This window comes from Pseudopipra pipra, chromosome Z (genome assembly GCF_036250125.1).
Source record: "Pseudopipra pipra isolate bDixPip1 chromosome Z, bDixPip1.hap1, whole genome shotgun sequence".
Lineage (NCBI taxonomy): Eukaryota > Metazoa > Chordata > Aves > Passeriformes > Pipridae > Pseudopipra > Pseudopipra pipra.
The window spans coordinates 23,652,033-23,674,536 of record NC_087581.1 but is presented as its reverse complement, the minus strand read 5'-3'; the positions used below and the strand labels follow the sequence as shown (position 1 = coordinate 23,674,536).

The following is a 22,504-nucleotide window of genomic DNA, read 5'->3' as shown; positions in this document are numbered from 1 at the left end:
GACTAGAGAAATGCTTCAAATTTTAACCTGACGGTATCTTGAAGCTGTAAAACAACAGAGATTTTTGCTGTGACTTCATTATGCCCCACGTTAGACCCAGCGTGAGCAAAGGCTTGGAATGGTACACAAACAAATCTGAAAATCAAGGCAATAATTGATTAAACTGGATGCCAGAGGACTAGGTGTCCAGACTGAGGATGTTTCATTTTCTTGAAATGTAACCTTTAAAGACAGGTTAAATAATTTGATTGCAAAAATTTTAACCATAAAAAAAAAAAAAAAAGCTAGAAGCTACTCAGATCAATTTACACATATTTATGGCTATGAAATGTTAAGCACATTTACAACATGTAGCTCAAGCACACTTTTTTCATTAGGCATACCTTATGCTTACCCAAGGATGCTTTTTCTTGCCCTTCCCACAAACCTGAAACACCTGCAGTCAGTCTCAGCTTATACTAATATCCACAGCTGCATTTGGGGCTCTGCCTGGTGACTAAGGGCCTGTTGTTATGCCTTGGGCCATATGTTTAGCCCCATCAGTCATCAAATCAGTAGCAACATTCACCCCTGATCATTATCACTTCAGCCAATATAAACTCAGGAGATGAAATCTTACCAGTGCAATTAGAGTGTGATAACTGCAGATATGCAAGCACATCAGATCATTCCCTACCATCCACAATATGTGTAAAAATTATTCTTCCAGGTGGTTCAAAGCAGTTGGCTATGTGCCTAACAACTCACTGAGGCATTCTGGGATTGCATAATAAAATACTACTTGTCATGTAGTATTTTAATTATTGTTATCAGCTCTCAGAATTTCAGTAAACTGGGCGTACTGCTTAATGAGTTTATACTAAGCCAGAGGCATTGTATCACAAGTAAAAGAGAGCAATGCTACTATATTGTACTGGATATACTATTACCCCAACACAGTAAGCTTTTCAGTCTCTCATGAAAAAAAAAATCAATTTACTGTAGACTTTTCTTCAGCATGCCTGGATCTTAAACTCTGTGAGAATGATAAACGCTATATATGAGAAACTCCTTGTGTTAATATTATCACAGCATGCTTAAAATGTGTCTGGAGAATAGATAAGAGGGCCCCTCAAGCTAGGAGACTGCAAAAAGAGAATGATCATCCTCTCATGTTACGTAAATTCACCTTCACTCCCTTACGTATGGATATCTCCCTGCTTTTTGAATCAATGACAACGAGCATAAACGCTTGAGGTAAAAACCCCCAAACAACTGAGTCACATTAGCAGAAAATTTCTTAAAAGCAAACCAGACATGTAGGAAATTGAGCAGAAGGAAATGGATATAAACAAAAATCCAGAGAAGGAAGCGTTCTTACTTTGCTGTTCTCTAAGAACTTATATCTACCTTTTTTCCCGTGTATTTCAAATAGCTTTCCAAGGCCAAGCAAACCTGTAGTTTATAAATGAGAAAACAGAAGAACAATGAAGGTCAACTACATGATTTAATATAAAGACATCTATGTGACAAATGTAAAATACATGGGTTCCCTTGGCTAGTGGGCTCTTCTCATTCTTTCAGAATTATCTAAGCTTACACTGCACAGTAAAATAATATTTTATCAATTTTTACTGCCATTAGCAGTAGAGAACAAATTCAGCTCTTGGAAGATGAGCTGGATTTTATTCTGGTTTATTTATCGTCAAAAGAACTGTTAATTAAATTGTCAGTGCAAAATATCACTGTAGATGCATCAACCCAAAATAACCTGGCTTGGCTTTCAGTGTTTATTAGATTCTCGAGTATATTTTCCTGCTCATGATCATGAAAAAAAACCACAAAAAAACCAAAAAAAGCCACCCCAAACACATACAACCCCCTCCCCCACCAAAAGAAACCAACCAAACAAAACCCAGAGAAACAAAAACCCTAAGAGAAGATTTTAAATGGAAATTTATAGAGAAGACACTGGAAAACAATTCTCATGGAATGAAAATGCTAGTGGTTACTACCCTTGGCAGCAGGGCAACACCAATTTGGATATATGTTAGATGCCCCTCATCAGTCTTTCTGCTCCTGCTGCTGGTGCAATAGCGGATGGACACACCAAGCCACCAATGGTACAATGCAGAGAGAGAGGGAGGAAGGGGTCTGCAAGCAATCCTGAGAAATTTCTCCCAAAGACGTGCAGTTCAGGGAGATCACAGTGCACTCAGCCCAGAAAATGCTTACTCATAAGAGCATTCCATTAGCATTCGGAGTTGGAGCCAGAGCATGTTGGCACTGCTTGAAAAGCAGTTGAGGAGCAGCACGCTGTACAGCAAACCTGTGACAGGATGCTGGGCCCTTGCTTTGGACAAACATTTTGCTGGTTACAGCAGGGGCTTCAGTGTCCTCTGTAGGTGCATGAGAATCTTCAGGTGCCCTCCAAGGAGCTGTAGGAGGCAACCTGGAAAACCTATTCTGTTGTCAATAGGTTGAAATTCTCTCTATGGTAATCTGCAACTACACAGCATGGCCCATGCATTCAAAAATGCTGAAATTTGATTAAAATAATAAGTTGTTTGCTCAGTCTTGAAATCCTGGAGGCAGCTGCTGAGTGTAATCAATACTGTTCACCTCTCATAAGTGCCCAGAGGAGAAAATGAGAGCTGCTGGAGGTATCCTGAGAGTCAGGAGATGCCCAAAGTGCTGACTGCATGGCCAGTGCTCTGCTCCATAGGGAACATAGACAATCATTGCTGCAAGAAATCATTCTGCTTGTCTGAGAGAATGAAGTGACTCTTTTGGTCAGTGAACACCTTGACTTGTCCTTTGCGCAATGCCTTGGCTTTTGCAAGGTTAAGGCTGAAGAGGAATTGTGCCAGAACCAACCCTCTCCCTCTTCTTCCCCAAGTGATGAATTCTCATGCTGGTACTTCCAAGGAGAATGCATGGGAAGAGAAGTGACCATGTTTAATGTTTGTTTCAATTCCTACTGTATCTATCCAAATCTCTCCCTACATCTGCTCATCCTTTATTTATGTAATTACTACCCAATTTCAATTGACAATACCAAAGCCCTCTTGCTCATCCCCTTTTTGGTCTTACTCTACTTTCCCTCCAGTGCCAATAGCCTGAAAGCAGGTATTAGTATGTGTTTTAACAGGAAGTTGCACAGTATCTGGGGCATCTTTTTCAGACAAAATAACATGATTGTATTGATTTCATGTTGTTTTTATTCAGAAACTTATTTTCTTAAAAATATTTCACAGTCCTTGATGTTTACCCCTTTTCTGTGCTGGATGCTAGCAGAACATGGGCTTTGCCAGCCAGCAATTCCCTCTGGAGTCAGACCACTATGCTAGCCACCGAACTGTACTTCCTGAAAGGGCAAAAAAAGCTTATCATCAACCCTGACAATCCTTGGGGCAGAAAACCAAGACCTAGACTTCAGAGAATATTTCTGAGGGAGAAAATAACTCCTTGTCCATTTTGTTATAGCTTAATCAATGTCCTTTGCACTTTATCTCTGTCGTGTTTTCACTCCGGCTGGGAACTAAGCCTCATACACCTGCTCACTCACTCTCTCACCAACAGGATGAAGGAGAGAATCCAAAGGGTAAAAGTGAGAAAACACATGCATTGAGAGAAAGACAATTTAATAGGTAAAGCAAAAGACTCATGAACAAGCAAAGTAAGACAAGGAATTAATTCATTGCTTCTCATGGCAGGCTGCCTCCGGGAAAGCAGGGCTCCATCACGCATAACAGTGATTTGGGAAGACAAACACCATCATTCTGAACAGCCCCCCGTTCCTTCATCCTCCTCCAGCTTTGTATGCTGAGCATGATGCCATATGGTCTGGGATATCCCTGTGGTCAGTTGGGGTCAGCTGTCCCAGCTGTGTCACCTCCCAACTCCTTGTGCATCCCCAGCCTCCTCGCTGATGAGGTGGTGAGAGGAGCAGAAAAGGCCTTAGCAGTAAGCACTGCTCATCAACAAGGAAAACATCCCTATATCATCAACATTGTTTTCAACACAAATCCAAAACACAGCCCCATCCTAGCTACTGTAAAGAAAATTAATTCTATCCCTGCCCAAACTGGCACAGTCTCTCAATCTTTTCTTCTTCTATTTATTTCTCTTCTCAGTACCTTGCACCATAAGGTGGTTTTTGCTGTTTTCTTCTAGATACAGTTTCGCTGGTCCTTCCACCACAGTCTTAATTTAGTTTTCTATAAAAGGGGCCATGGACAGCTGCTTATACTCCCTACTGAATTCGTTACTATCAAATGAGACTGAGACACTAATTGAACCCAAGAAAAATGCTATGGCCAAACTAGAAGACTGAGCCTACAGCCTTGAGATTTCAAAAAATTAAAAGGTAATCAGAGACTCCTCTGGAGATAAGAAAATCTTTTCACTGAATGAATCATCTATAATGATTTTATTGCTGTTAAAAATACAATGTGTAAATGCAGGAAAATAGCAATAAATATTTTTATGACTGACGGGTCGTAAGGAATTCTCTAGTGCTTTCTCTCAATGATGACACAATTTACTGTGACTGAACCTACTCAATGCAAATCCTCCAAAGAAAACATGCACAGATTATGGTGTGGATGTCCAGATAAATAACACTGCTCCTTCAATTTATTAGTAAACCTATTTCCTATTACGAAGTTGATACATTAAGGTTTGTGGAACGGGGATTTTCTCAGAAACATCAAAAAAAAGCTCGAACCATGTGTTCCTAAAAGCCGGCGCCTTTCTAATACCCCAAAATGGAGATTACATTCTACCTATGCAATATATTTCCATGACTTTGCTTGGGAAGGACACATTCATTCATGCCTTTTCACAAAACTGAGTGCAACTGCACTTTGTGTTATCTCAGAAATACCAGCATTTCAGTACTGGAAAAATATTACTGTATGTAAAAAAATAGTAGTTGCAGAATTACTGGGAGGAGAAAGAGGGGTTTCCTATATAATTTACATGATATACACAGATACATACTATTGTTCCACAGAATGACAATATAATAACTGCTATCTCAAAAGTACGTATTCAGGGTGACTGCAGTTAAATATATCAGATCAGGCTAATACAAATCTTGACTTCCTTGAGTTTCAAAGACTAAACCATACCCTTTTAAATTTGGAATTCAAAAACTGTTTGGAACCAGCATAAGGAGAAGTTGACAAAAAAAAGCATAATCAAAGAAGTTCAAGCTATCTTGGGTGAAAGTGAATGGAATATTTCATAGAAGCATAGAATATCCTGATTTCAAAGGGTCTCAAAAGAATCATTGAATCCACCTCCTGGCCCTGCACAGGACAACCCCAGAAATCATAGCATGAATATTTGGAAAAGAACATAAAAAAAATGTTCCTTTCCTGCATTTTATAATGTGCTTGATCTATATTTTTGCATTGGAAATCATAGTTTCAGCAACGGCTCTACCATTGTTGCTCTACTGCCTTTGCAAGTAATGAAAAAGAACAAAATTTCCCTGTATTTCAGAAATATGATTGTGGGGTGAAGTCACAGCCCCACAACTGAAGTTTGAGGAGTTTGGAGTGTTGCGGGGTGTTGGGCCGTTTTCCATGGGAGCAGTGAAGCTAACTAGATAGTTCCCATGGACACAGCCTGGAGCTGTGTGGCTGAAGTGCAGGTGCGCATTCCTCAGTGTTTTTGTGGAAATATGTTTGTGTTGTGTGTGTGGGAAAGTAGAAGTAGGAGAACCTAATAAAAGGCTGCCTGCTGTGCTGAGCAGGCAGACATCTCTTTGTCTCACCATCCTCGTGTGTGTTGTGCATCTTCTTCCCCCCTCGGAACGGGACCGTTCGACAGATACCCAGCGACATATGATAACACCATTCTAGAATTACCCAAAGAGGTTATAATGCAACTTCTGGCCAGCAGGGTATATGAGAAAAAATCAGGACAACTCTTAGAAGGAAATCATGGCAGACCACTGTCAGTCCCATGGCATGGTTCCAGCTCCACAAGGACTCTGAGGCACTGCCATGGCAGGACTAGAAGGCAATCCCACGGGCACAAGGCAAACACTGATGGTGACCCCTTATATATCAGAATGCACAGGGGTGGTAGTCTCTGCCCACTTCCAAAACTGGGGTCCTTTAGCAAAATACTCAGCTTACTGCCCTCTTTGGGCACACCTGCTGCATGCTCTCCACTTGGGTCATTCACTAAATTCTGCAATGCAACTCTTAGACAGCACATCCCAACCTCCAGCAAAATACCAACGACTAGGAATGACTTATTAAATTAAAGAGCATATAAAGAAGAAAGAAATAAAAGATCAGAGGAAAAATATTCTTAAATTGTCTTTATTTTGTGTCAGCCTACTAGAATGCATGGAACAGACAAACAAATAGTAGACAGAAAACACAGGGAAACAAAAAAAATGCTAAAATGATGCTGCAAAATCGTACCAATAATAATGTTGCTAATAATAACAAAGTGCACAAAAGGGGAAAGGAACCAGACAGTCAGTCTCGTAAGTGGTCTGAATTAACTCTTTGTTTTGAGACATATAAAATGAAGTTAACCATTCCTACTGTTTATGCTATTTGAGTATGAAGATCTATGCAAAAAGTATGAGATTTTGTGGTAGCTGAAACAGTTAAAGGACTGGATGACTGTAGCAGTAAGACTAAAGGCTACACCAGTAGAATGGCTAAACCTTGTTTAGGCAATATCAGTCACAAACTATTCCCTCAGGAATAGGACTCACTGTAATTTTCTACATAGTAAGAGAACTAGAATGAAAGGCCCCATCAAGATCCTTGCAGGAATATAGTTGCATGCACAAAAAATCCTGGGCAAGGGTGCAAAATTATGCACTACCCTGGTTGCAGCTATGAAATATGTGAAATTGCTGTAGCCTTGAAGAGTTGTGATGTTCCCAGTGCAGGACAAGGTTCTGCTGGACCTTTGCAGTAGGAAGATTGGGCAGCTCCCCCCATTCTGTGTCTAGAAGCCTGTCATTGCACTGTATGAATTATGCTTGCCTGAATTTTTTGCTTCCTATTCTCTATGTGGTAGCAATATGCTATTTCTATTGTAGTGTGCTCAAGAGAACAAGAGAATGGACCCTTGTAAAATAATAATAAGCAATTTTAAATCCTACAGAACTAGCAGAGCTAGCAGGGAACCTCAGCAAAGTATTTTAAGGCATGTCTTAAGATTAGATGAGAATATCTTGTAAAATATCTACTTGCTGTTCAGTTTCCAGAGGCAGCTTTAGACATTTCAGCTTGGAAAGAAAACAAAACAAAAAAACCCAAATGAAAACTGCCCTTTGCTTTAGAGCACCTCGATGTGCTTTTGCCACCTGAGTAGCTAGGATGGAGTAGCATTAGGCTGACAGCCCACCAATACGGGCTTGTGGTGAGTTACAAGACTAACACCTGACATAGAAGGTCGCTGATGGTTCTCCAGCAGGGCCATGCACAGGGTGTGCTGCCAGGGCAGACAGACTTTAGGCGGCCTGAACATGGGTGTCATGGCAGCCAACAACTCGGTGCAGGAACTCTCAGCTTCCAGCTGCCTCCCAAATTAAGGAGATGATAGTGCACATCTAGTCATTCAAAATCTACCACAGCTTGTTTTACCCTGTCTTAAGTCAAGAGTGAGCTCTAAAACTGGGTTGAAAGGAAGCATATGTGGGGACTCTGGACTGCAGGGCTGCTCAGGCTCATGTGGCAGGACATACATTGCATTTTACCCTTAGAAGCTAAGTGAAATTCTGTATCTTGCAGTTCTTCAATAAGAATTAAAAAGCTGCCAAACCCATTTCCTGAAACCCAAACTATATCCCGCATCAACAGACCATTGTCCCTCTTGTTCAGAACGGTACAAAACTGAACCCTGAGTTGAAAGGAAGCTCAAAACTATGGCCTAATGGTAATTACTTAGTCTTACTATTGTAAGACAGCCGATGATGTTTTATTTATCCATCCAGCTTCGTGGTACAATGGGTATCACTGCTTTCAATGTTTTTATTTTCATTTATTGCTGAATTTTAAGTGTTATCCTAATTAGTAAACATGATCTAATTATTTGAAACCTCTCTGTTTTCCCTTCAACAGTGGAGAAGCAATCTTTTTTTTTCATGTAAAGCTATGTGTTCTTTTCTTAGCAAATTTCAGGATAAAATTACACAAAATCATTATTTTCTAATATTTCTTTTTTTAATAGTCAAGAGGAAATTTTTTTCAATTAATACTCATTGCAGTTAAATAAAGTATTCTTTCTTTTTTTTTTTTTTTTTTGTTTCTAACTTCTTTTTCCACTGAACAGATGGAAATTACTCTGATAAAAAATAATTAACTTTTTCCCCTGGTAACTAAAGCAAAATGTTACTTGGTGTTATTTTTCTCTCACTTCAAGACAGAAAGCTGAAAGTGAGAGAAAATGTTATTTTTAAAAACACTAGTGTTGCTTTCTTCACTTTTTTTTTTTAATATTTAACTTCTCTTTTACTATGGGGAAAGTGGGAGGAGTAGGAAACAGATGAAATACCACTTGAAATGGGTATTTCACCATGAGCAAATAAAATTTTTCTCTCCTTTGCAATTTAAAAAGTAATCATTTAAATTCAAGTAATATAATTTAAAATACTTGAAATGAATGATCAGTAACTTTTATTTTGTATGTAGATCAAAATAAAGCCTGTCATCTTAAAACATGAAGTTATTTCCCCTCTTAAATTAAGAGTCTTTCATGGACTCTGAGTCTCTCATGGAGTCCAAATCTCTGGCTGCTCATCCACGTACAGCTCTCTCTGGTGATCCTGGCTTTTGCCATATCACTGCTGCAGGAGAAGCTCCTCCGGCAGCACCAGCTAGAGGATATTAAGAGATGAGGATGCTTCCCTGCCTGAAAAAATGGCGGAAGGCAAGAGTTGTCCTTATGAACCCCATATCCAGGTGCTTGCAGGGACATGAAGGGCTCATGACTAATCACATTATGGCCAGTGGCTGGTGGGTGACACTTCTGCTCTGCTGGGATCAGGGTAGCGTACTGACTGTCCCTCTGCACTTGTACTGCTCTTGCGTGCTCTGCTGAGTTGCCCTGAAGGAGCATCACAGGGAAGAGACTCTGGGAGGTAAAGGCTGGACCATGTGGGGAGGGTAGAGCTGCTGACTGCGGGAAATGTGGAGTGTGGGGTCACACATGGGGGAGTGGGAGTATTGGGAGTGATGGTCACATTGGGAAGGCATTAGGTAAGGTAGGAAATGTTACAAGTATTATCTGCTATAATATTGGTGCCATATTCTTGACTTCATCATGCATCAGGAAACACTTTCCCATTGAGAGTGATGGAGCAGTAGCACACGTTGCCCAGAGAGGTGATGGAGTCTCCATCTGTGGAGATACTCAAACCCCACTGAAACAGCTGTCAGAAACATACTGTAAGTGGCCCTGCTTGAGCAGACTTAGACAAGATGGCCTCCAGAGATCCCTTCTGATGCCAGCTATTCTGTGATTCTGTCACCTCTGGTGTAGACTGGCAAAGCTTCATCTCTAGAAATTAGAGCTTCCTCCCTATCCTTATGAAATCCTACCCACTTTAGGAACGTGTTTCATGACACATTGTGCAGTCCTCAGATTGGCATTTCTCTCAGTGAAATCAGCCTTCTGAGACACTTCACTTTCAGTAAAGTTCTTTAATTCAAAGAATCATAGAATATTCTAAGTTGGAAGGGACCCACAAGGATCATCAAGTCCAACTCCTGCACAGGACCATCCCCAAGAGTCCCACTATGTGCCTGAAAGTACTGTCCAAGCGCTTCTTCAACTCAGACAGGCTTGGTGCTGTGACTACTTCCCTGGGGAGCCTATTCCAGTGCCCAGTGCTCTGGGTGAGGAACCTTTCCCAATATCCAATCCAAATCTTCCCTGAAACAGCTTCGTGTCATTCCCTCTGGTCCTGTCAGTGGTCACCAGAGAGGAGAGAGTCACCAGTGTCTGCTCCTCCAGTTCCCCTTGTGAGAAAGCTGTAGACTGTGATGAGGTCTTTGCTCAAACTCCTCCAAAATGAATAAACCAAATTATCTCAGACACTCCTCCTATGGCTTCCCCTCAAGGCCCTTCACCATCTTTGTTGCCCTCCTTTGGACATTCTCTAAGAGCTCAGTATCTTTCTTATATTGCAGTGCCCAAAACTGCACACAATATTTAAGGTGAGGCTGCCCCAGTGCAGAGCAGAGCAGGACAATCACTTCCCTCAAGCGACTGAGGATGTTTTGTCTGATGCCTTCCAGGACACGGTTGGCCCTCCTGGCTGCCAGGGCTCTGCTGACTCATATTCAACCCCCAGTCCCTTTCTGCAGCACTGCTCTCCACCTTCTCATTCCCCAGTCTGGATGTCAGTTGATCTGAAGTAATCCCCATGGGTATGTAATTCTCTTTATGCCAGGGATGACATTTGGCCTCAGACAAAGGGCCAACCTAAGGGTTTGTACATCACTGAAACCTCATTTAAAACTTGAAGACAGGACTTGAATGAAACCTGAGTATTAGTGGGTAACAAATGGCACATACCACCAAGATGCATGTTTTAGACTTCAAGCACTTTATTTAAAACTGCCTCTTTGCTTTAAAAATTACTACATCTAAAAAATACAGCTTTATATGTAATGTTTGACCATATTCAACTTGGGGTCTCCAATTTGAACATACTAAAACAGCAAAACCAAACCAAAGCATACAAAAGCCAGACAGGTGAAGGTCTCAATCACTGTCTCTTTGAAACAGCAAGACATATTCCACAGTCCAACAATTTTGTTCTTTCTTCTACTGAAAAAAATCTATGTGATTTAGCTGTAGCTAGTCAGCCGGTATTGCTTTCAAACAGTGAGGGCCACTGGATACTAAGTCAGCTTTATGCAGCACATCTCCACATTTCACTGCGCAGTAGACCTGATGATACGGTCCATATTGCAGAATATACATGGGTATCCAGATAGGGAAAGGTGATGACAAACAAATCTACCTGACTGAGATACCAAGAGGACAAGTCACAGTGTGAACCTGACCACAGAGTCAGGTCCCTGTAGCTTCCTCAGAGACATGTTCAAGAGGTTAAAGCATCTTTTCTTGTCTACCTTCCATCTCAGATGATGTGGCATATGCTTTTGAATAGACAAGGGCAGAGGTCTGCATCTGTTGAAGAGCACAAGGCAGAAGACCATTTTCTTCTGAAGGCAATCTCTTGTCTTTAGAGTTTTAATGTGTGACACGTCCTCCATCACAAGACAGTTTGACTGTAACAGTTCACCTTTTCTTATATACCGTATTCTAGCTGCACACTATTATACAGTGCTGTATAAAATAGAAGACTACCTGAGCAAGCTATTTCAGACATAACTGTATTCCCTATGTATATGTAAGCATTTTCTTCCCTGATAAAATCCATTCTTTTCACCTCTTACTTCTCAAACTCACAGGCACCTTTCCAGTTATGGATGTCTTAATTTTTCCTTAAAATCAGAAAGTGCTTAAAAGCACATATAATGCCTTTTGAGTACTGGTGTGCATTTCTCAGTGTATCATATTTAACCTGCTGTGCTCGTGATGCAAGTAATAATTTTACCTTCATGTCCAGGAACCATTATCAGTCTATGCTGCAACCAGTCGGCAAGTTCCCTTGGCAAGCCTCTTCCATGCTCCAGAGACTAGCTGCTCTTGTTGGTGATCGAAATAAAGGCACATCCCACAGCTAGGTATTGCAGCGGGAGAAGCCTGAAGCTAGTTTTCTCCATGTGGCAAGTCTTGAGGGTATCTATAATTAGAATAGATTATTAGGGAGGGGGTCATACAGGACGTGCCCACAAGGGGATGGACATTATATCATCCCATGGAAACTGACAGGATCAGTAAGGAAACAGTAAAGTCACAGTGGGGCTCAGATGAACAGGGGTACCCAAAAAGCAGTACTCTGTTCCTTTGAATAACCTGCAAACTTTAAAACTGCTGCTAGTTCTCCTGCATCTCTGCCATTGCATTTGTTCTATCAGCAGTGTCAGCTGTAGTGAAGAATGAGCTCCGATGCTCTTTACTACTGTGTCATCTCAGACACCTAATATGGCTGTGAAAATGCTTGTCTGTACTCTCTAACCTTCAGACTAATGGCAGCTCAGAAAAACAGTCTACTTTTGATGCAACATCCAAATGCATCATGCCATATAAGCCAAGGCTCTCAGGGCTGTAGTGATGCAGAGGAACTAGTCATATTAAAAACACTAGCTACTATAGACAGATACAATATTATGGACCAGCACGTTTAACACTGGTGTTTCAAACTTAGTAGTGACAACTTGAAATGCGTGTTAATAAGTCCACTGTGCCCTGGAACTAAGTACAAAGAAAACAGGTCTGATGTATTGGTTCATCCAGGCAAGCACTCCATTTCTGAGCAGCAGGCAGTGCATTTGAGCACGCAGTACTGGAAGAAGCTTCACTCAGAGGAGCGTCTTCTTAGTCAGGGACCAGAGGTTACCTTAAAAAACAGGTTGTAAAAGTTTATATCCTTTCCTAGGTCACAATGAAATTTCTCCTGCATCATTTCAGCCATATAAACAAGAGGTTTAGTGTAAAGCAGTGCGTTGCTTATGTCAGTAAAACGAGAAGAACATTTCATAGAGGATGATTTATTTGACTGCTCTAAGCCATTCTAAGAGAGGGTAAAACTTTTAGGAGGTGGTTATCTCTTCAGTGGGTTTCAGTGAGTGCTGGGGAGCAGTTTGTAACATCCACATGAAGGCAAATGAAACTTTTGGTTTTGTAACTGTAGAGGTTTTCCAATACCATTGCTCCCTGGAGTTGCTTGAGCCTGGTAAAAATTTGTTACCCAAAACCTTTTGAACTTCTGGAGCTTTAAGAATATGGGTTTCAGCAGCTTGTCCAAAACCAGTGTTTTTCTGGTGTATGTCATATATTCATGGGCATTAAATATGTGCAGAAAGGCTATGTCTGAAATATTGTATTAAGCGAACTGCTTTCAGGTGAAAAAAGTTATCAAGAATATTTAAATTGCTGGGTGGGGGTGTGCATTTAAGTATGATTCAAATTTTGCTGCAGTGCTACAGCAAGATGCAGGAGAGAGGACTCTCGGCCTTGGGCAGTGGCACTGCTTTTCACCCATCGGCTGATGGAGTCCCGATGCTGGCCTTCCCAGATAAGCTCCCCAGGTCTGCCAGGGCATCACCTGCGGCTCCTCACCACCCTCCTTCAAGGCTGGGACCCCCGGCGGGCCTCTGGGTGACCAGCCCGGCAGGGTGACGCCCCGGCTGGTCCCGAGGAGCCAGGGACGCCGGGGCGCGGTGCCGGGTCCCGGCGGGGCTGCGCGGGCCCGGGGTCCCACCGCCAGGGCCGGGAGCCGGGTACAGCCCTTGGCGTCCCCTCGGGGCGTTGTTCGCCCCCCGCGTCCTTCCTGCTTCCGGGGGCCGCCGCGGGGAGGATTTGCCGCAGATGACATCAGCTGTGGATGCTGGAAAAGCGGCGGCGGCGGCGCGGAGGATGCGCCGGCTCCCCCCCTTCCTCCTCCTCCTCACCATGTCCCTGCCCTGCACCGTCTCCGTATAAAAGCGCCGCCGCCTCCCCACCCGCCTTCACTCTCTCCCTGCTGCCTGCGGAGCCATCGCCGAGCGGCCCCTGTCCCCTCAGCGCCCCGGAGCTGCGGGGCGGAGGCGATGGCCACCGTGGTGGTGGAAGTGGACTCGGAGCCCTCCTGCAGCATCGCCAACCCCACCTCCACCTCGCCCAGCCTCTCTCACCGCTTCCTGGACAGCAAGTTTTACCTACTGGTGGTCATCGGTGAGCTGGTGACCGAGGAGCACCTGCGGCGGGCCATCGCCAACATCGAGCGAGGTGAGGCGGCGGGAGCCGAGGCGCCACAGGCAGCGCCGCGACCCTCCCCGCCGGCGCGCTGCCCCTCCCTGGGCGCGGCCGGGGTCGCCGCCCGGACACCCATCCCGCGCCAGCCGCCCAGCAGCGGTCTGCGGCTCTTCATTCCCGAGGGTCCCGCCGCAATACCCCAGCCGCCCCCCATCCTTCCCCGGCGGGGTACGGGCGCGGCGGGGCGGTGGCTGCGGGAGCCGCAGCGAGCCCCCCGCCCGCCATGGCGGGGCGGAGGGGCCGGGCGGGAGCGCAGCGCCCGCCGCCCAGCCCGTCTGCCCGGAGACACCGGCGGGTGGGCGTGGCGCGGTCCGCACTGCGGTCCCGATGGCAGCCTGGGGCGGACAAAGGGCGGCTGAGGATGGGGTGGGTGGGCTGGAGCTGCGGGGTGGCTGCCGCCCGCAGTCCCCCGTTCCTCGCCGCCAGACCAAACCGGCGGGTTCAGGGCGTTTTCCCCCTCGGTGGTAGAGGCTGCGCGACTCGGAGCGCAGCCGCGCCTTTGTGTCTAACTTTGGGTGGTGGGACTTTTCTCCCGTCTGGGGAATTTTTCAGGACCCAAGCTCTATATACGCATATATGTATTCCAATAAAGATAACCCATGTGAGTAACAATGCTATTACCTGAGTGCTCAGCCTCGTTACTGTCCGGCTGCGGGCTGCTCTGACTCGGTGTTTATTTGTCCTTTTTCTTTAAACAGAGATGCAGGATTGTATTGCAAGTGAAATGACAGTTTAATAAGTTTTCTTTGTGGTTTATGATACAACAGATTGCAGCGTATATGCAGAGAGGGGAGGAGAAAAACGTTGCAGTATTAGTGGAATGAAGCACAAAGAAAATTATTGCCAGAACCTATAGTTTGTTAAACTCAGTTTATACCTGATTTTATATCATGCATTTTTTGTTCTGGGCTGGAGAAAGCCGAGATTTCAGAAACCTGCTATTGTTAGAGGGAAGGAAGAGACCTCGGAACAGGGAATTGATAGCAGCCTTGTCATGTAGGTGTGGTTCAGCAGTACAGCTAGGACCTCATCTGTCTCTATTGTTGCTTTCTCAACCATTGTTGCTCTAGTTGGCTATTTCTCTGGATTCTTTTTCACGATGCCTTGTGGTAAAAGGCTTCCTCATCTCAGCTAACCAGTTTCTCCATGACCTGTTCATCTTTATTGCTACCATTGTCTCCTAGGAAGAACTACTGAGGCAGGTGCTTTGTCATTCAGAGCCTCTTCAGCACTGCACTTTCTTAATTCTATCTAATTTTCAATTGTGTCAAAGTGAATTGGCTGCATTTTAATTAAATTGTTAAAATTGTAGAACAAACTTAAAATTTCTTCCCTCAAAACAGCCAATACCCTTCCTCTGAAGAAATGCTCTTCAGTCTCTTCTTGAATCTTCTATTGCTGCTGCATAGCTCAGTTGCTGCTATCTCCTGCCACTAAGCAAAATGCCCATTTACAGGTTTAGATATTCAAAGGGAACATTTTGGCTTTTTAATTCGTAATTTTGGATTAGAAGTCACCTTGCTGCTCCTAGTATCAGACCACCTGATTGAAATTTTTATCTGCTAGGAGGAATCCTTCATGAAATTTTGAGGTACATTGTTCTGGATGGGAAGTCTGAAGCTCTATCTCCTTGAGACAAATATGGGCTCAGCTAGTATCTTTCTCTTTGGAGGGTCTGCTGTAGTCTGGAAAAAAACACTTCTTTCAACTTTTATGCTCAAAAGAGCTTTAAATGCATTTTGGTTCTTGATAACTCAGCCTCCCTGCCTTCTCTGGTACATCTCCTGAGTACCATCACTGAAAACTGTGGATTTGTGCACCAAACTGCAGAGCAACGTGTCGAAGAAAACATCTGCTGATAACACATCAGTGGCGTGATGCTACGCAACCTGGTGGAATGCAGAGTCATTTCTTAATATATCATGAGGAGGGAATGGCGTGGCAAGATGCATTTTCAGTAATTACATTTGGGATGCGACTTTGCTAAGGGCACAATCTTCCAACACACTGTCCACCAAAAGAGAAGAAGGGAGTGAAGAGAAAGCTTCAAGTTTTTTCCACTGATTTGGCAAATGCTACTGGGTGTGCCCTGCCTGCTGTCTGATTAGTCCTGTGTCTAGTGGCATTGAACCCTGAAGACTGCAGAAAGAAAGAAATAGCTCCACTTCAGCCATGTTTACAGCAGTTATGTCCATGCTGTTAATGATCTACATCATTGGATTGACCTTGGATTTTAGTTCCAGGTTTACCTGCATTCTACCCCAGACCTTATTTTGTTATATCAAGTATTTAATACATTATGCTACTCTGTAATGTACATGCATAATTTTTGCATCCAAACTGCTGAATGATGCAGTGGCAGATTTGGGACATTCTATCCAAATGTCCAGCTTCGGCTTCTAGGACTTCTGCATGCATAGGGCATATAGGCTTTTTTTAAACTGTCTATTTGTTTTTCTTCTTTTTCCTATTTATTTTGTGTTGAGTCCCGTATTTTGGACATTGCCTGGCTCAGCATTCTTGATTACATCTAGTCAGAATCTTATCCCTTGTGTTTGCGACAAAAACAGCTAGGCATAGTGGACAGGTCCTATCATTAGCAGCATTGCTGAATCATAGTCCGTATCGCTTAACTGACCTCCAGAGAGCTTCGTAGTCTCTCCACACAAGCTTGGTGTGATAGGCCAGTGAGCTGTTTATCTTCAAGCTTCTTGAAGTTCAGCATTCATTCATTCAACATACTTCAACTTTATGATCAATATTGGTTTAACAGTTATAGTTTTCATATACACTCTGCGTATGGTATTATATCATCTTTGCTTTCTTGCTCTCAAATATTCCAACACCTGGAAAATATTAAAGTCTGTTGAGCTGTCTTTGTCTGCCAAAACTTGCCCCAAAAATGCACCATATGGCCAAGAGATTTTTGATAAAAGAAAATAAGGAGACTTGCAGAAGAAGCTTGCTGCTTATGCCTCAGAACAATGATGCATCACTCAGAAAGTGGAGGTGGCTGGTTATAGCTGAGTTATTTTTCTCAAGTGGTTATACATAATACTGTATTTTCAAATTTTTCCAGAGATTCAAGTGGTAGCCACTTAATAGCTCGTAGCATATTACAATAGTAAGCATGCTTCTGCGTGGACTTAGATGCTGACAAGGAAAAGCCCTGGATACATTCTCCTTGAAGAGGCTTCAGGCTGTTGAAATGCAGATGTTCATATTTGCATGGAGAACCTATTCAGGGCACCAGTGGGAGACTGGCACTGTAGATCTGGTTTCTCTGCTATTCCCTCTCTTCTTCTCATCATTCAGCCCAGCAACATGGCTTCTGCCATCTAAGCCCCCATGTTTCTGCTGGCTTGAAACAAAATGTATAACATGGGAAGTGGCATTGACAGTAACATCCTGAAACCCTGACAGAGTTACCAGCAGTGTTAGTGCTAGACTCATGGTGAGGGGTTGTCCACGCACCTCCCCAGGCATCCCCTTGTCAAACCCCACAGTGGTTTAACAACGATTTCATGCAAAGGCATGGTCAAGCGTGTGGGGAGGGGCTACCAGAGACTTCCTCACCAGCAATCCCTTTTATGTTTGCCGCTTAATTTGTGTGAATTTAATGATGTTCTTTTAGAACAAAAGAAAATCAGTGTAATTTTGATTTTCAGAATTGCAGCAGTGCCTGGACTGACCTGTAGTGCTGCTGCCTGATCATTTTTTCAAAACCAAAAGATTTTTCATAACAATTTCAAAACAAGCAAATGATAGAAAGATCTAAAGCATGTTCTCCTGTTGGTGTTTTAATTTGTTTTTTTTTTTTTTCTGTTTGTTTGGTTGGTTTTGGGTGGTGGGGTTTTTGGGAGGGTTTTTTGGTTGTTTTTTTAATTAGCCATCAAAATCTTATGAAAAAAAATAGAAACTTATCTTTTGGCTGTAATGCCTTTTTTTTTTTTTCCTGGTCAAATTTCAATCCTTAAAAATATATTTTGGAACAATACATTTTTTGGTTATATATGTGTCAAGAGTCTCACGTTCTAGGTAACTGGGGGGGAAAAGCAGTAGGGATCAGCAATGTGCTGTTTAGTTTTTAAAAGAAAAAAGATCAAGCATAGCATTTTTAAATCACAAAACTAGAGTTTTGACACTTCATAAATAAAAGATAACAAATTTTAATTTAAAATATGGGATGCTTCAAAGCTTTTGAATGAAGTCAGCAATTTAATACTTTATATTTAAATATTAATTAGCAACATGCTATATAATGCTGGTTTTTTTTCTTTCCTCAAAAGAGCAATATGCAATTTGACAAAAGTGTCCTCTGAGTGATTCACTCTTTCAGTTTTGTAAGCCTGTGTATTTCTATTTTAAAATCAAGTCAGGGACATTGGTGACTTCTTGTAAAGTGGCTACGAGGGTATGGGACCAGCAGTACTAAAGCTTAAAGAATGGTCACCCTTTGGAAAGGCAGATTTGCTCTTTTTGATTCCTGTCAGAGTCCTTCTTAGCACTCAGCACATTCTAAAAAATAGCAGTGTGCCTTGAAAGGAAGTGAGGCTGGGTTTGGCATTTAGAAATATGCAAATAGCATGGATGCAAATGGAGACATACTCAAAACTTCCAGTGCTCATGTTTCAAGCTAGATGTGTTTTGTATTTTGAATTTTAGGAATCCGGTCATGGGACACAAACTTGGTCGAATGCAACTTGGATCAAGAACTGAAACTTTTTGTGTCTCGCCATTCAGCTCGATTCTCTCCTGAAGTTCGAGGTGAGTTTAAGAGCGGAACTAATAAATTACATTGGTTTTAGGGCCTTATTAAAGTTAAGAAAACTTACCTTTCTGACTGATCCCTTTCTTTATGTAGCACCACTTTAGTAGCCCCAGATACTGAAGCTTATTGTAGTAGGTAGAATACATACAAAAAAATAACCTGAAAGGTTTGCTCTGCGTTTTGATGGAGCCAGAACTGATGTCACAGCTGTTGCACAAGTGCAGCTCAAGCCCCATGTTTCTTCCCAAGGGACATAGACTTTTCCTTAGTATGAAAAGCTGAGTTGCAGTGAGTCTGCCTTCACTCACAGTAACTTTCTTTGGCTTGTATGAGGAAATTAGAAATTTGTAGGGCTCATAAGACTAAAACTCTTTTGCTACCTTTTTTCAAGCCTGTCCTTCCTGTCAAGGATTTATACAATAAAGTGAAACATTTGTTTTCCAATTTGGTGAAGTGTAAAATTTGGTTTTGTTCTGGTTGTATGGAAATCAAGTGTTTGGTAAGTTTTGTATGATTTCATTTCTCTAATACAAATGCTGACTGAGTATGGATGAAATTAATCAAGGTTCTCGTGTAAAAATATCTGACCTTCAACGAGTAGTAGAGATTGTTTCCTTGATGGAATCACTGTGGCCATGTGCACATTGACTAGTACAACCTAGTACTGATGCGTGTTACAAATCCAGCTTCAGGGATATCTCTTAAGTGGTGAAAAAGGGCGATGAAATGTTGTATCTCGCTACTACATCACATTCCTAAAGCCAGTTGGTATACATTGTTGACAAAGAGATCCTGATGCCATGTTAGTATGACAGCACTGATCTCATGGTTTTGAATAATGTGCAAAAATGTCTTGTGTAACTAGTTTTTCTTCTTGCAGCATAAGTTAAGGTAGTTTCTTCTGTATCTTCCCATATGTATAGAGAGTAAAACATTGTCAGAGTTAAGAAAACAGTTACATACCTCTATGATTCTTCCTCTGGTTTGAAAACCAACAGAAATAATACAACAACACACAGCACGAAGATTTTGACTCAAGGCAAAATCTTGGGAGTAAACTCAGGCCTAGTATACATGTCTTTCGTTTCAGTTTAAATGTCATGAAGCCAATTCATATTCTTGGTCACACTAGTTGCTTTGTTTTTACAGAGAGGGGATTTATTTTTAAGGAAGGCAAAATGCAATGCATCCCATTTTTAACATGTGTATGTTTTACATTAAAACTTCAAGGAGACAAAAAGATTCCATGTTTCTCCCGTAGCAAAAATATTACAGCGTGTCTAATATTTTTACTGTCTTGTTTAGATGACACATTCTGGTACCACTGCATAAATTAAAATAAAGAAAATACTCTTATTTCATATGATAAATAAGATTATCATCCCCTTTTCAACAGAAAAAATGTAGAATTGTTTGCGAATTTTTCTCTAGGAATTGTATTTTTGGTTGATTTTTTTTCCTTGTTTGTCTAGACTTGGCTGTTTAGTCTGTCATTGTGTTGAATTACAGCTTAATTGCATGTGACTAGAATTCATCAACATCTCTGACAAGCAGAAATGAATGTGTTTTTCACCACTGCTCAATCTTTAAACAAGAAACTGCGAAAATCTATGTTTAAAGAGAATTAAGAAAAGCTGAAACTTGAATAAAGGCAATATCCAGGCATAAAGCTATCCCTCTTAACCAGCTTTTGTGTCTAAAATTTTCTGGAGAAGCCCATTTGCACTTCCAGAATCCCTATGATCAGAGGATCATTTATTTTAGTTTCTCTGCTGGTTTCTGATGTTGAATTAGAGGAGCATGAGGCTCCTTTGCATCCTCTCTACTGTTTGGCAGAGAAAAGGTTTCCTTGTTGCCATTTTTTAAAATAATGTTTCAGAATCTTTGATTTCTGTTACAGCACCCAAATGTTGAATTCTGGGTGTTTAGCTGCTGAAATGGTCAACTTTCATACTAAAGAAATGATTGTAAGTACATGTTCCCTTATGGTCTCAAACTCAGAAATTCTGTGGGATTTAGGTAACTAGGTGACCTTTTGTCCAAGGAAAGTATTCATCCAAGGTGGTGGTTTGTCTATGGAATGTAATTAAACAACTTTCTTTTCAGCCCTTTGAGACTGAAGTCTTTGTGTGACTCGCATGTAGGGACGGTTTACTCTTGAGGAAGGCTCCTGCTGTAGTCAGGTCTGCCTGCTGACTGAAGCCTGTTCAATTATCATGTTTAATTATGGTAATTGCAGTGCTGGCTCAGTACATGCTTCTATGCTTTTCAGAACAGCTCGAGGATACGCACAGCAGCAATGTGAAGGGTAGGGCTCGTTCACCAAAAGGAAGCTTGAAGGAAACGTGGCCAGTTCTGTCCTCATGACGTATGCCTGTGATGTTGAAGGAGAGACATACAAGAGATTATCTCTGTCAAAGCATTCCTGTGTTTTCACTTAAAGAATTTAAGGTCTAATCCTTCTCACTGTGTAGTGGATAGCAATGTACATACTGATACTGCAGGGAGCATGACTGGATCCAAATACTTTTTTTGTGTTCTTTTCAAGGGAGTGGGTTGTCACAGTGGTATTTGTGCATGTTGTATTTAGCTGTTGCACAATTTATGGGTGATTTATGATTCCTGAAGAATAGGATTCAGATTGGAAATGCCAGAAGATCTTTTCTGCTATCTTGTAAAGGAGCTGAGTTAGCAGGCTCCTTAATAATAACAACAAATCTTGGAGAGATGATGTCAGGTGCTGGTGAAAAATGAGTAGCACAACTAATTAAGTGGTTGCAAAAGACGACAGGCAACATGACTTTAAAAGGGCTACTCCAGTGGTGCCTCTGTTTTCTCTCTCATGTAATGATAACTTCCATCTTATGTTAATGTCAAAAGGACAAAAAATGCAAACAATAAATTATAACATGTACAAGCTGGAGAAAGAACTGTGCATCTGGTAGTGAGGCAGAGCAAATGGAGAGTCTTGGAAAAGCTCCATTGAAATTGCAGCTGCACTTACCAATCTTTTCTTAATTAATGAGAAACTTTCAGCTGCATAAAGCAGCTTCACAAAAGACTAAGTAAATGGATTTAGGGGCGTGGGGGAGTGTGAAGCCAGTGAGGGCCCCTCTGTAAGACTTCCACACTGCCATTTTGTCTCTCAGTTTCTACCTGGGAATATTTGACTGTTGCTTTGGTGTATGTTCAAGCCCTTGTCTGGATGAAATCCATTTAATTTAAATAGCTGTTTAGTAGCTAGTCACCCCAAACATTCTAATAAATACTGCTCAATCTTTGTCCTTTGTACATTGTCCTGTGGTTACCAAGAACATATGTGTTTCTTACTGAACAATACCAGAGGCTTCCTGTTGCCCATAAGCCAGTACAGACGCCTACAGCTGATTTAAGTGACTCCCTCCTTACCTGTGCCTAAGCATTTATAACTGACAACTTGCCTGCAGCCAGGGGGCACCTTGGCAAAGTGTGAGACATGTTTGATTTTCTTTTGGTAGCCACCTGCAGTAGCAACAGCAATGGGCTTTCTTCCGTCAGGCTTCCTAAAGAAAGGTCATGGTCCTCTGAAACTGTGATTATCCCAAAAAGCCTTAATAACTTCCATTCTGAAAGTTACCGCTTCGAAAGTTACTGTTTAGGACTGCTAGTAACCCGTGGGGAATAACCTGTGGAGAATTTTTGAATCTGAGAGTGTTGGTCATCAATGACCACAGCTTCATACTTTGCCAAAATGCTATATAGTCCTATTGCCTTTGTCAAAGTAGATCTAAATCCAGTTAACATCGCACCTAGTAGCTTGCAATGTGAGCTCATGAAGTCGCTGATAAAATCCTAAAG

General features: G+C 42.1%; 1 protein-coding gene and 1 long non-coding RNA gene across 2 annotated transcripts in view; one reads left to right on the top strand and one right to left on the bottom strand.

Annotated features, from left to right (window-relative positions):
• LOC135406703 (uncharacterized) overlaps nucleotides 1–13,911 on the bottom strand; it is a 41,408-nt gene extending 27,497 nt beyond the window's left edge. Inside the window, exons 1-3 of the long non-coding RNA XR_010426430.1 lie at nucleotides 13,800–13,911; nucleotides 11,594–11,782; nucleotides 1,390–1,434 (exon numbers count right to left, since the gene is read on the bottom strand). This is a non-coding gene — a long non-coding RNA (uncharacterized LOC135406703). The remainder of the gene's footprint in view (nucleotides 1–1,389; nucleotides 1,435–11,593; nucleotides 11,783–13,799) is intronic.
• MAP1B (microtubule associated protein 1B) overlaps nucleotides 13,469–22,504 on the top strand; it is a 73,976-nt gene continuing 64,940 nt past the window's right edge. The window contains exons 1-2 of the mRNA XM_064641077.1: nucleotides 13,469–13,869; nucleotides 18,562–18,663. Of these exons, the coding sequence (XP_064497147.1) occupies nucleotides 13,692–13,869; nucleotides 18,562–18,663 (280 nt within the window). The 5' untranslated portion in view covers nucleotides 13,469–13,691. The remainder of the gene's footprint in view (nucleotides 13,870–18,561; nucleotides 18,664–22,504) is intronic.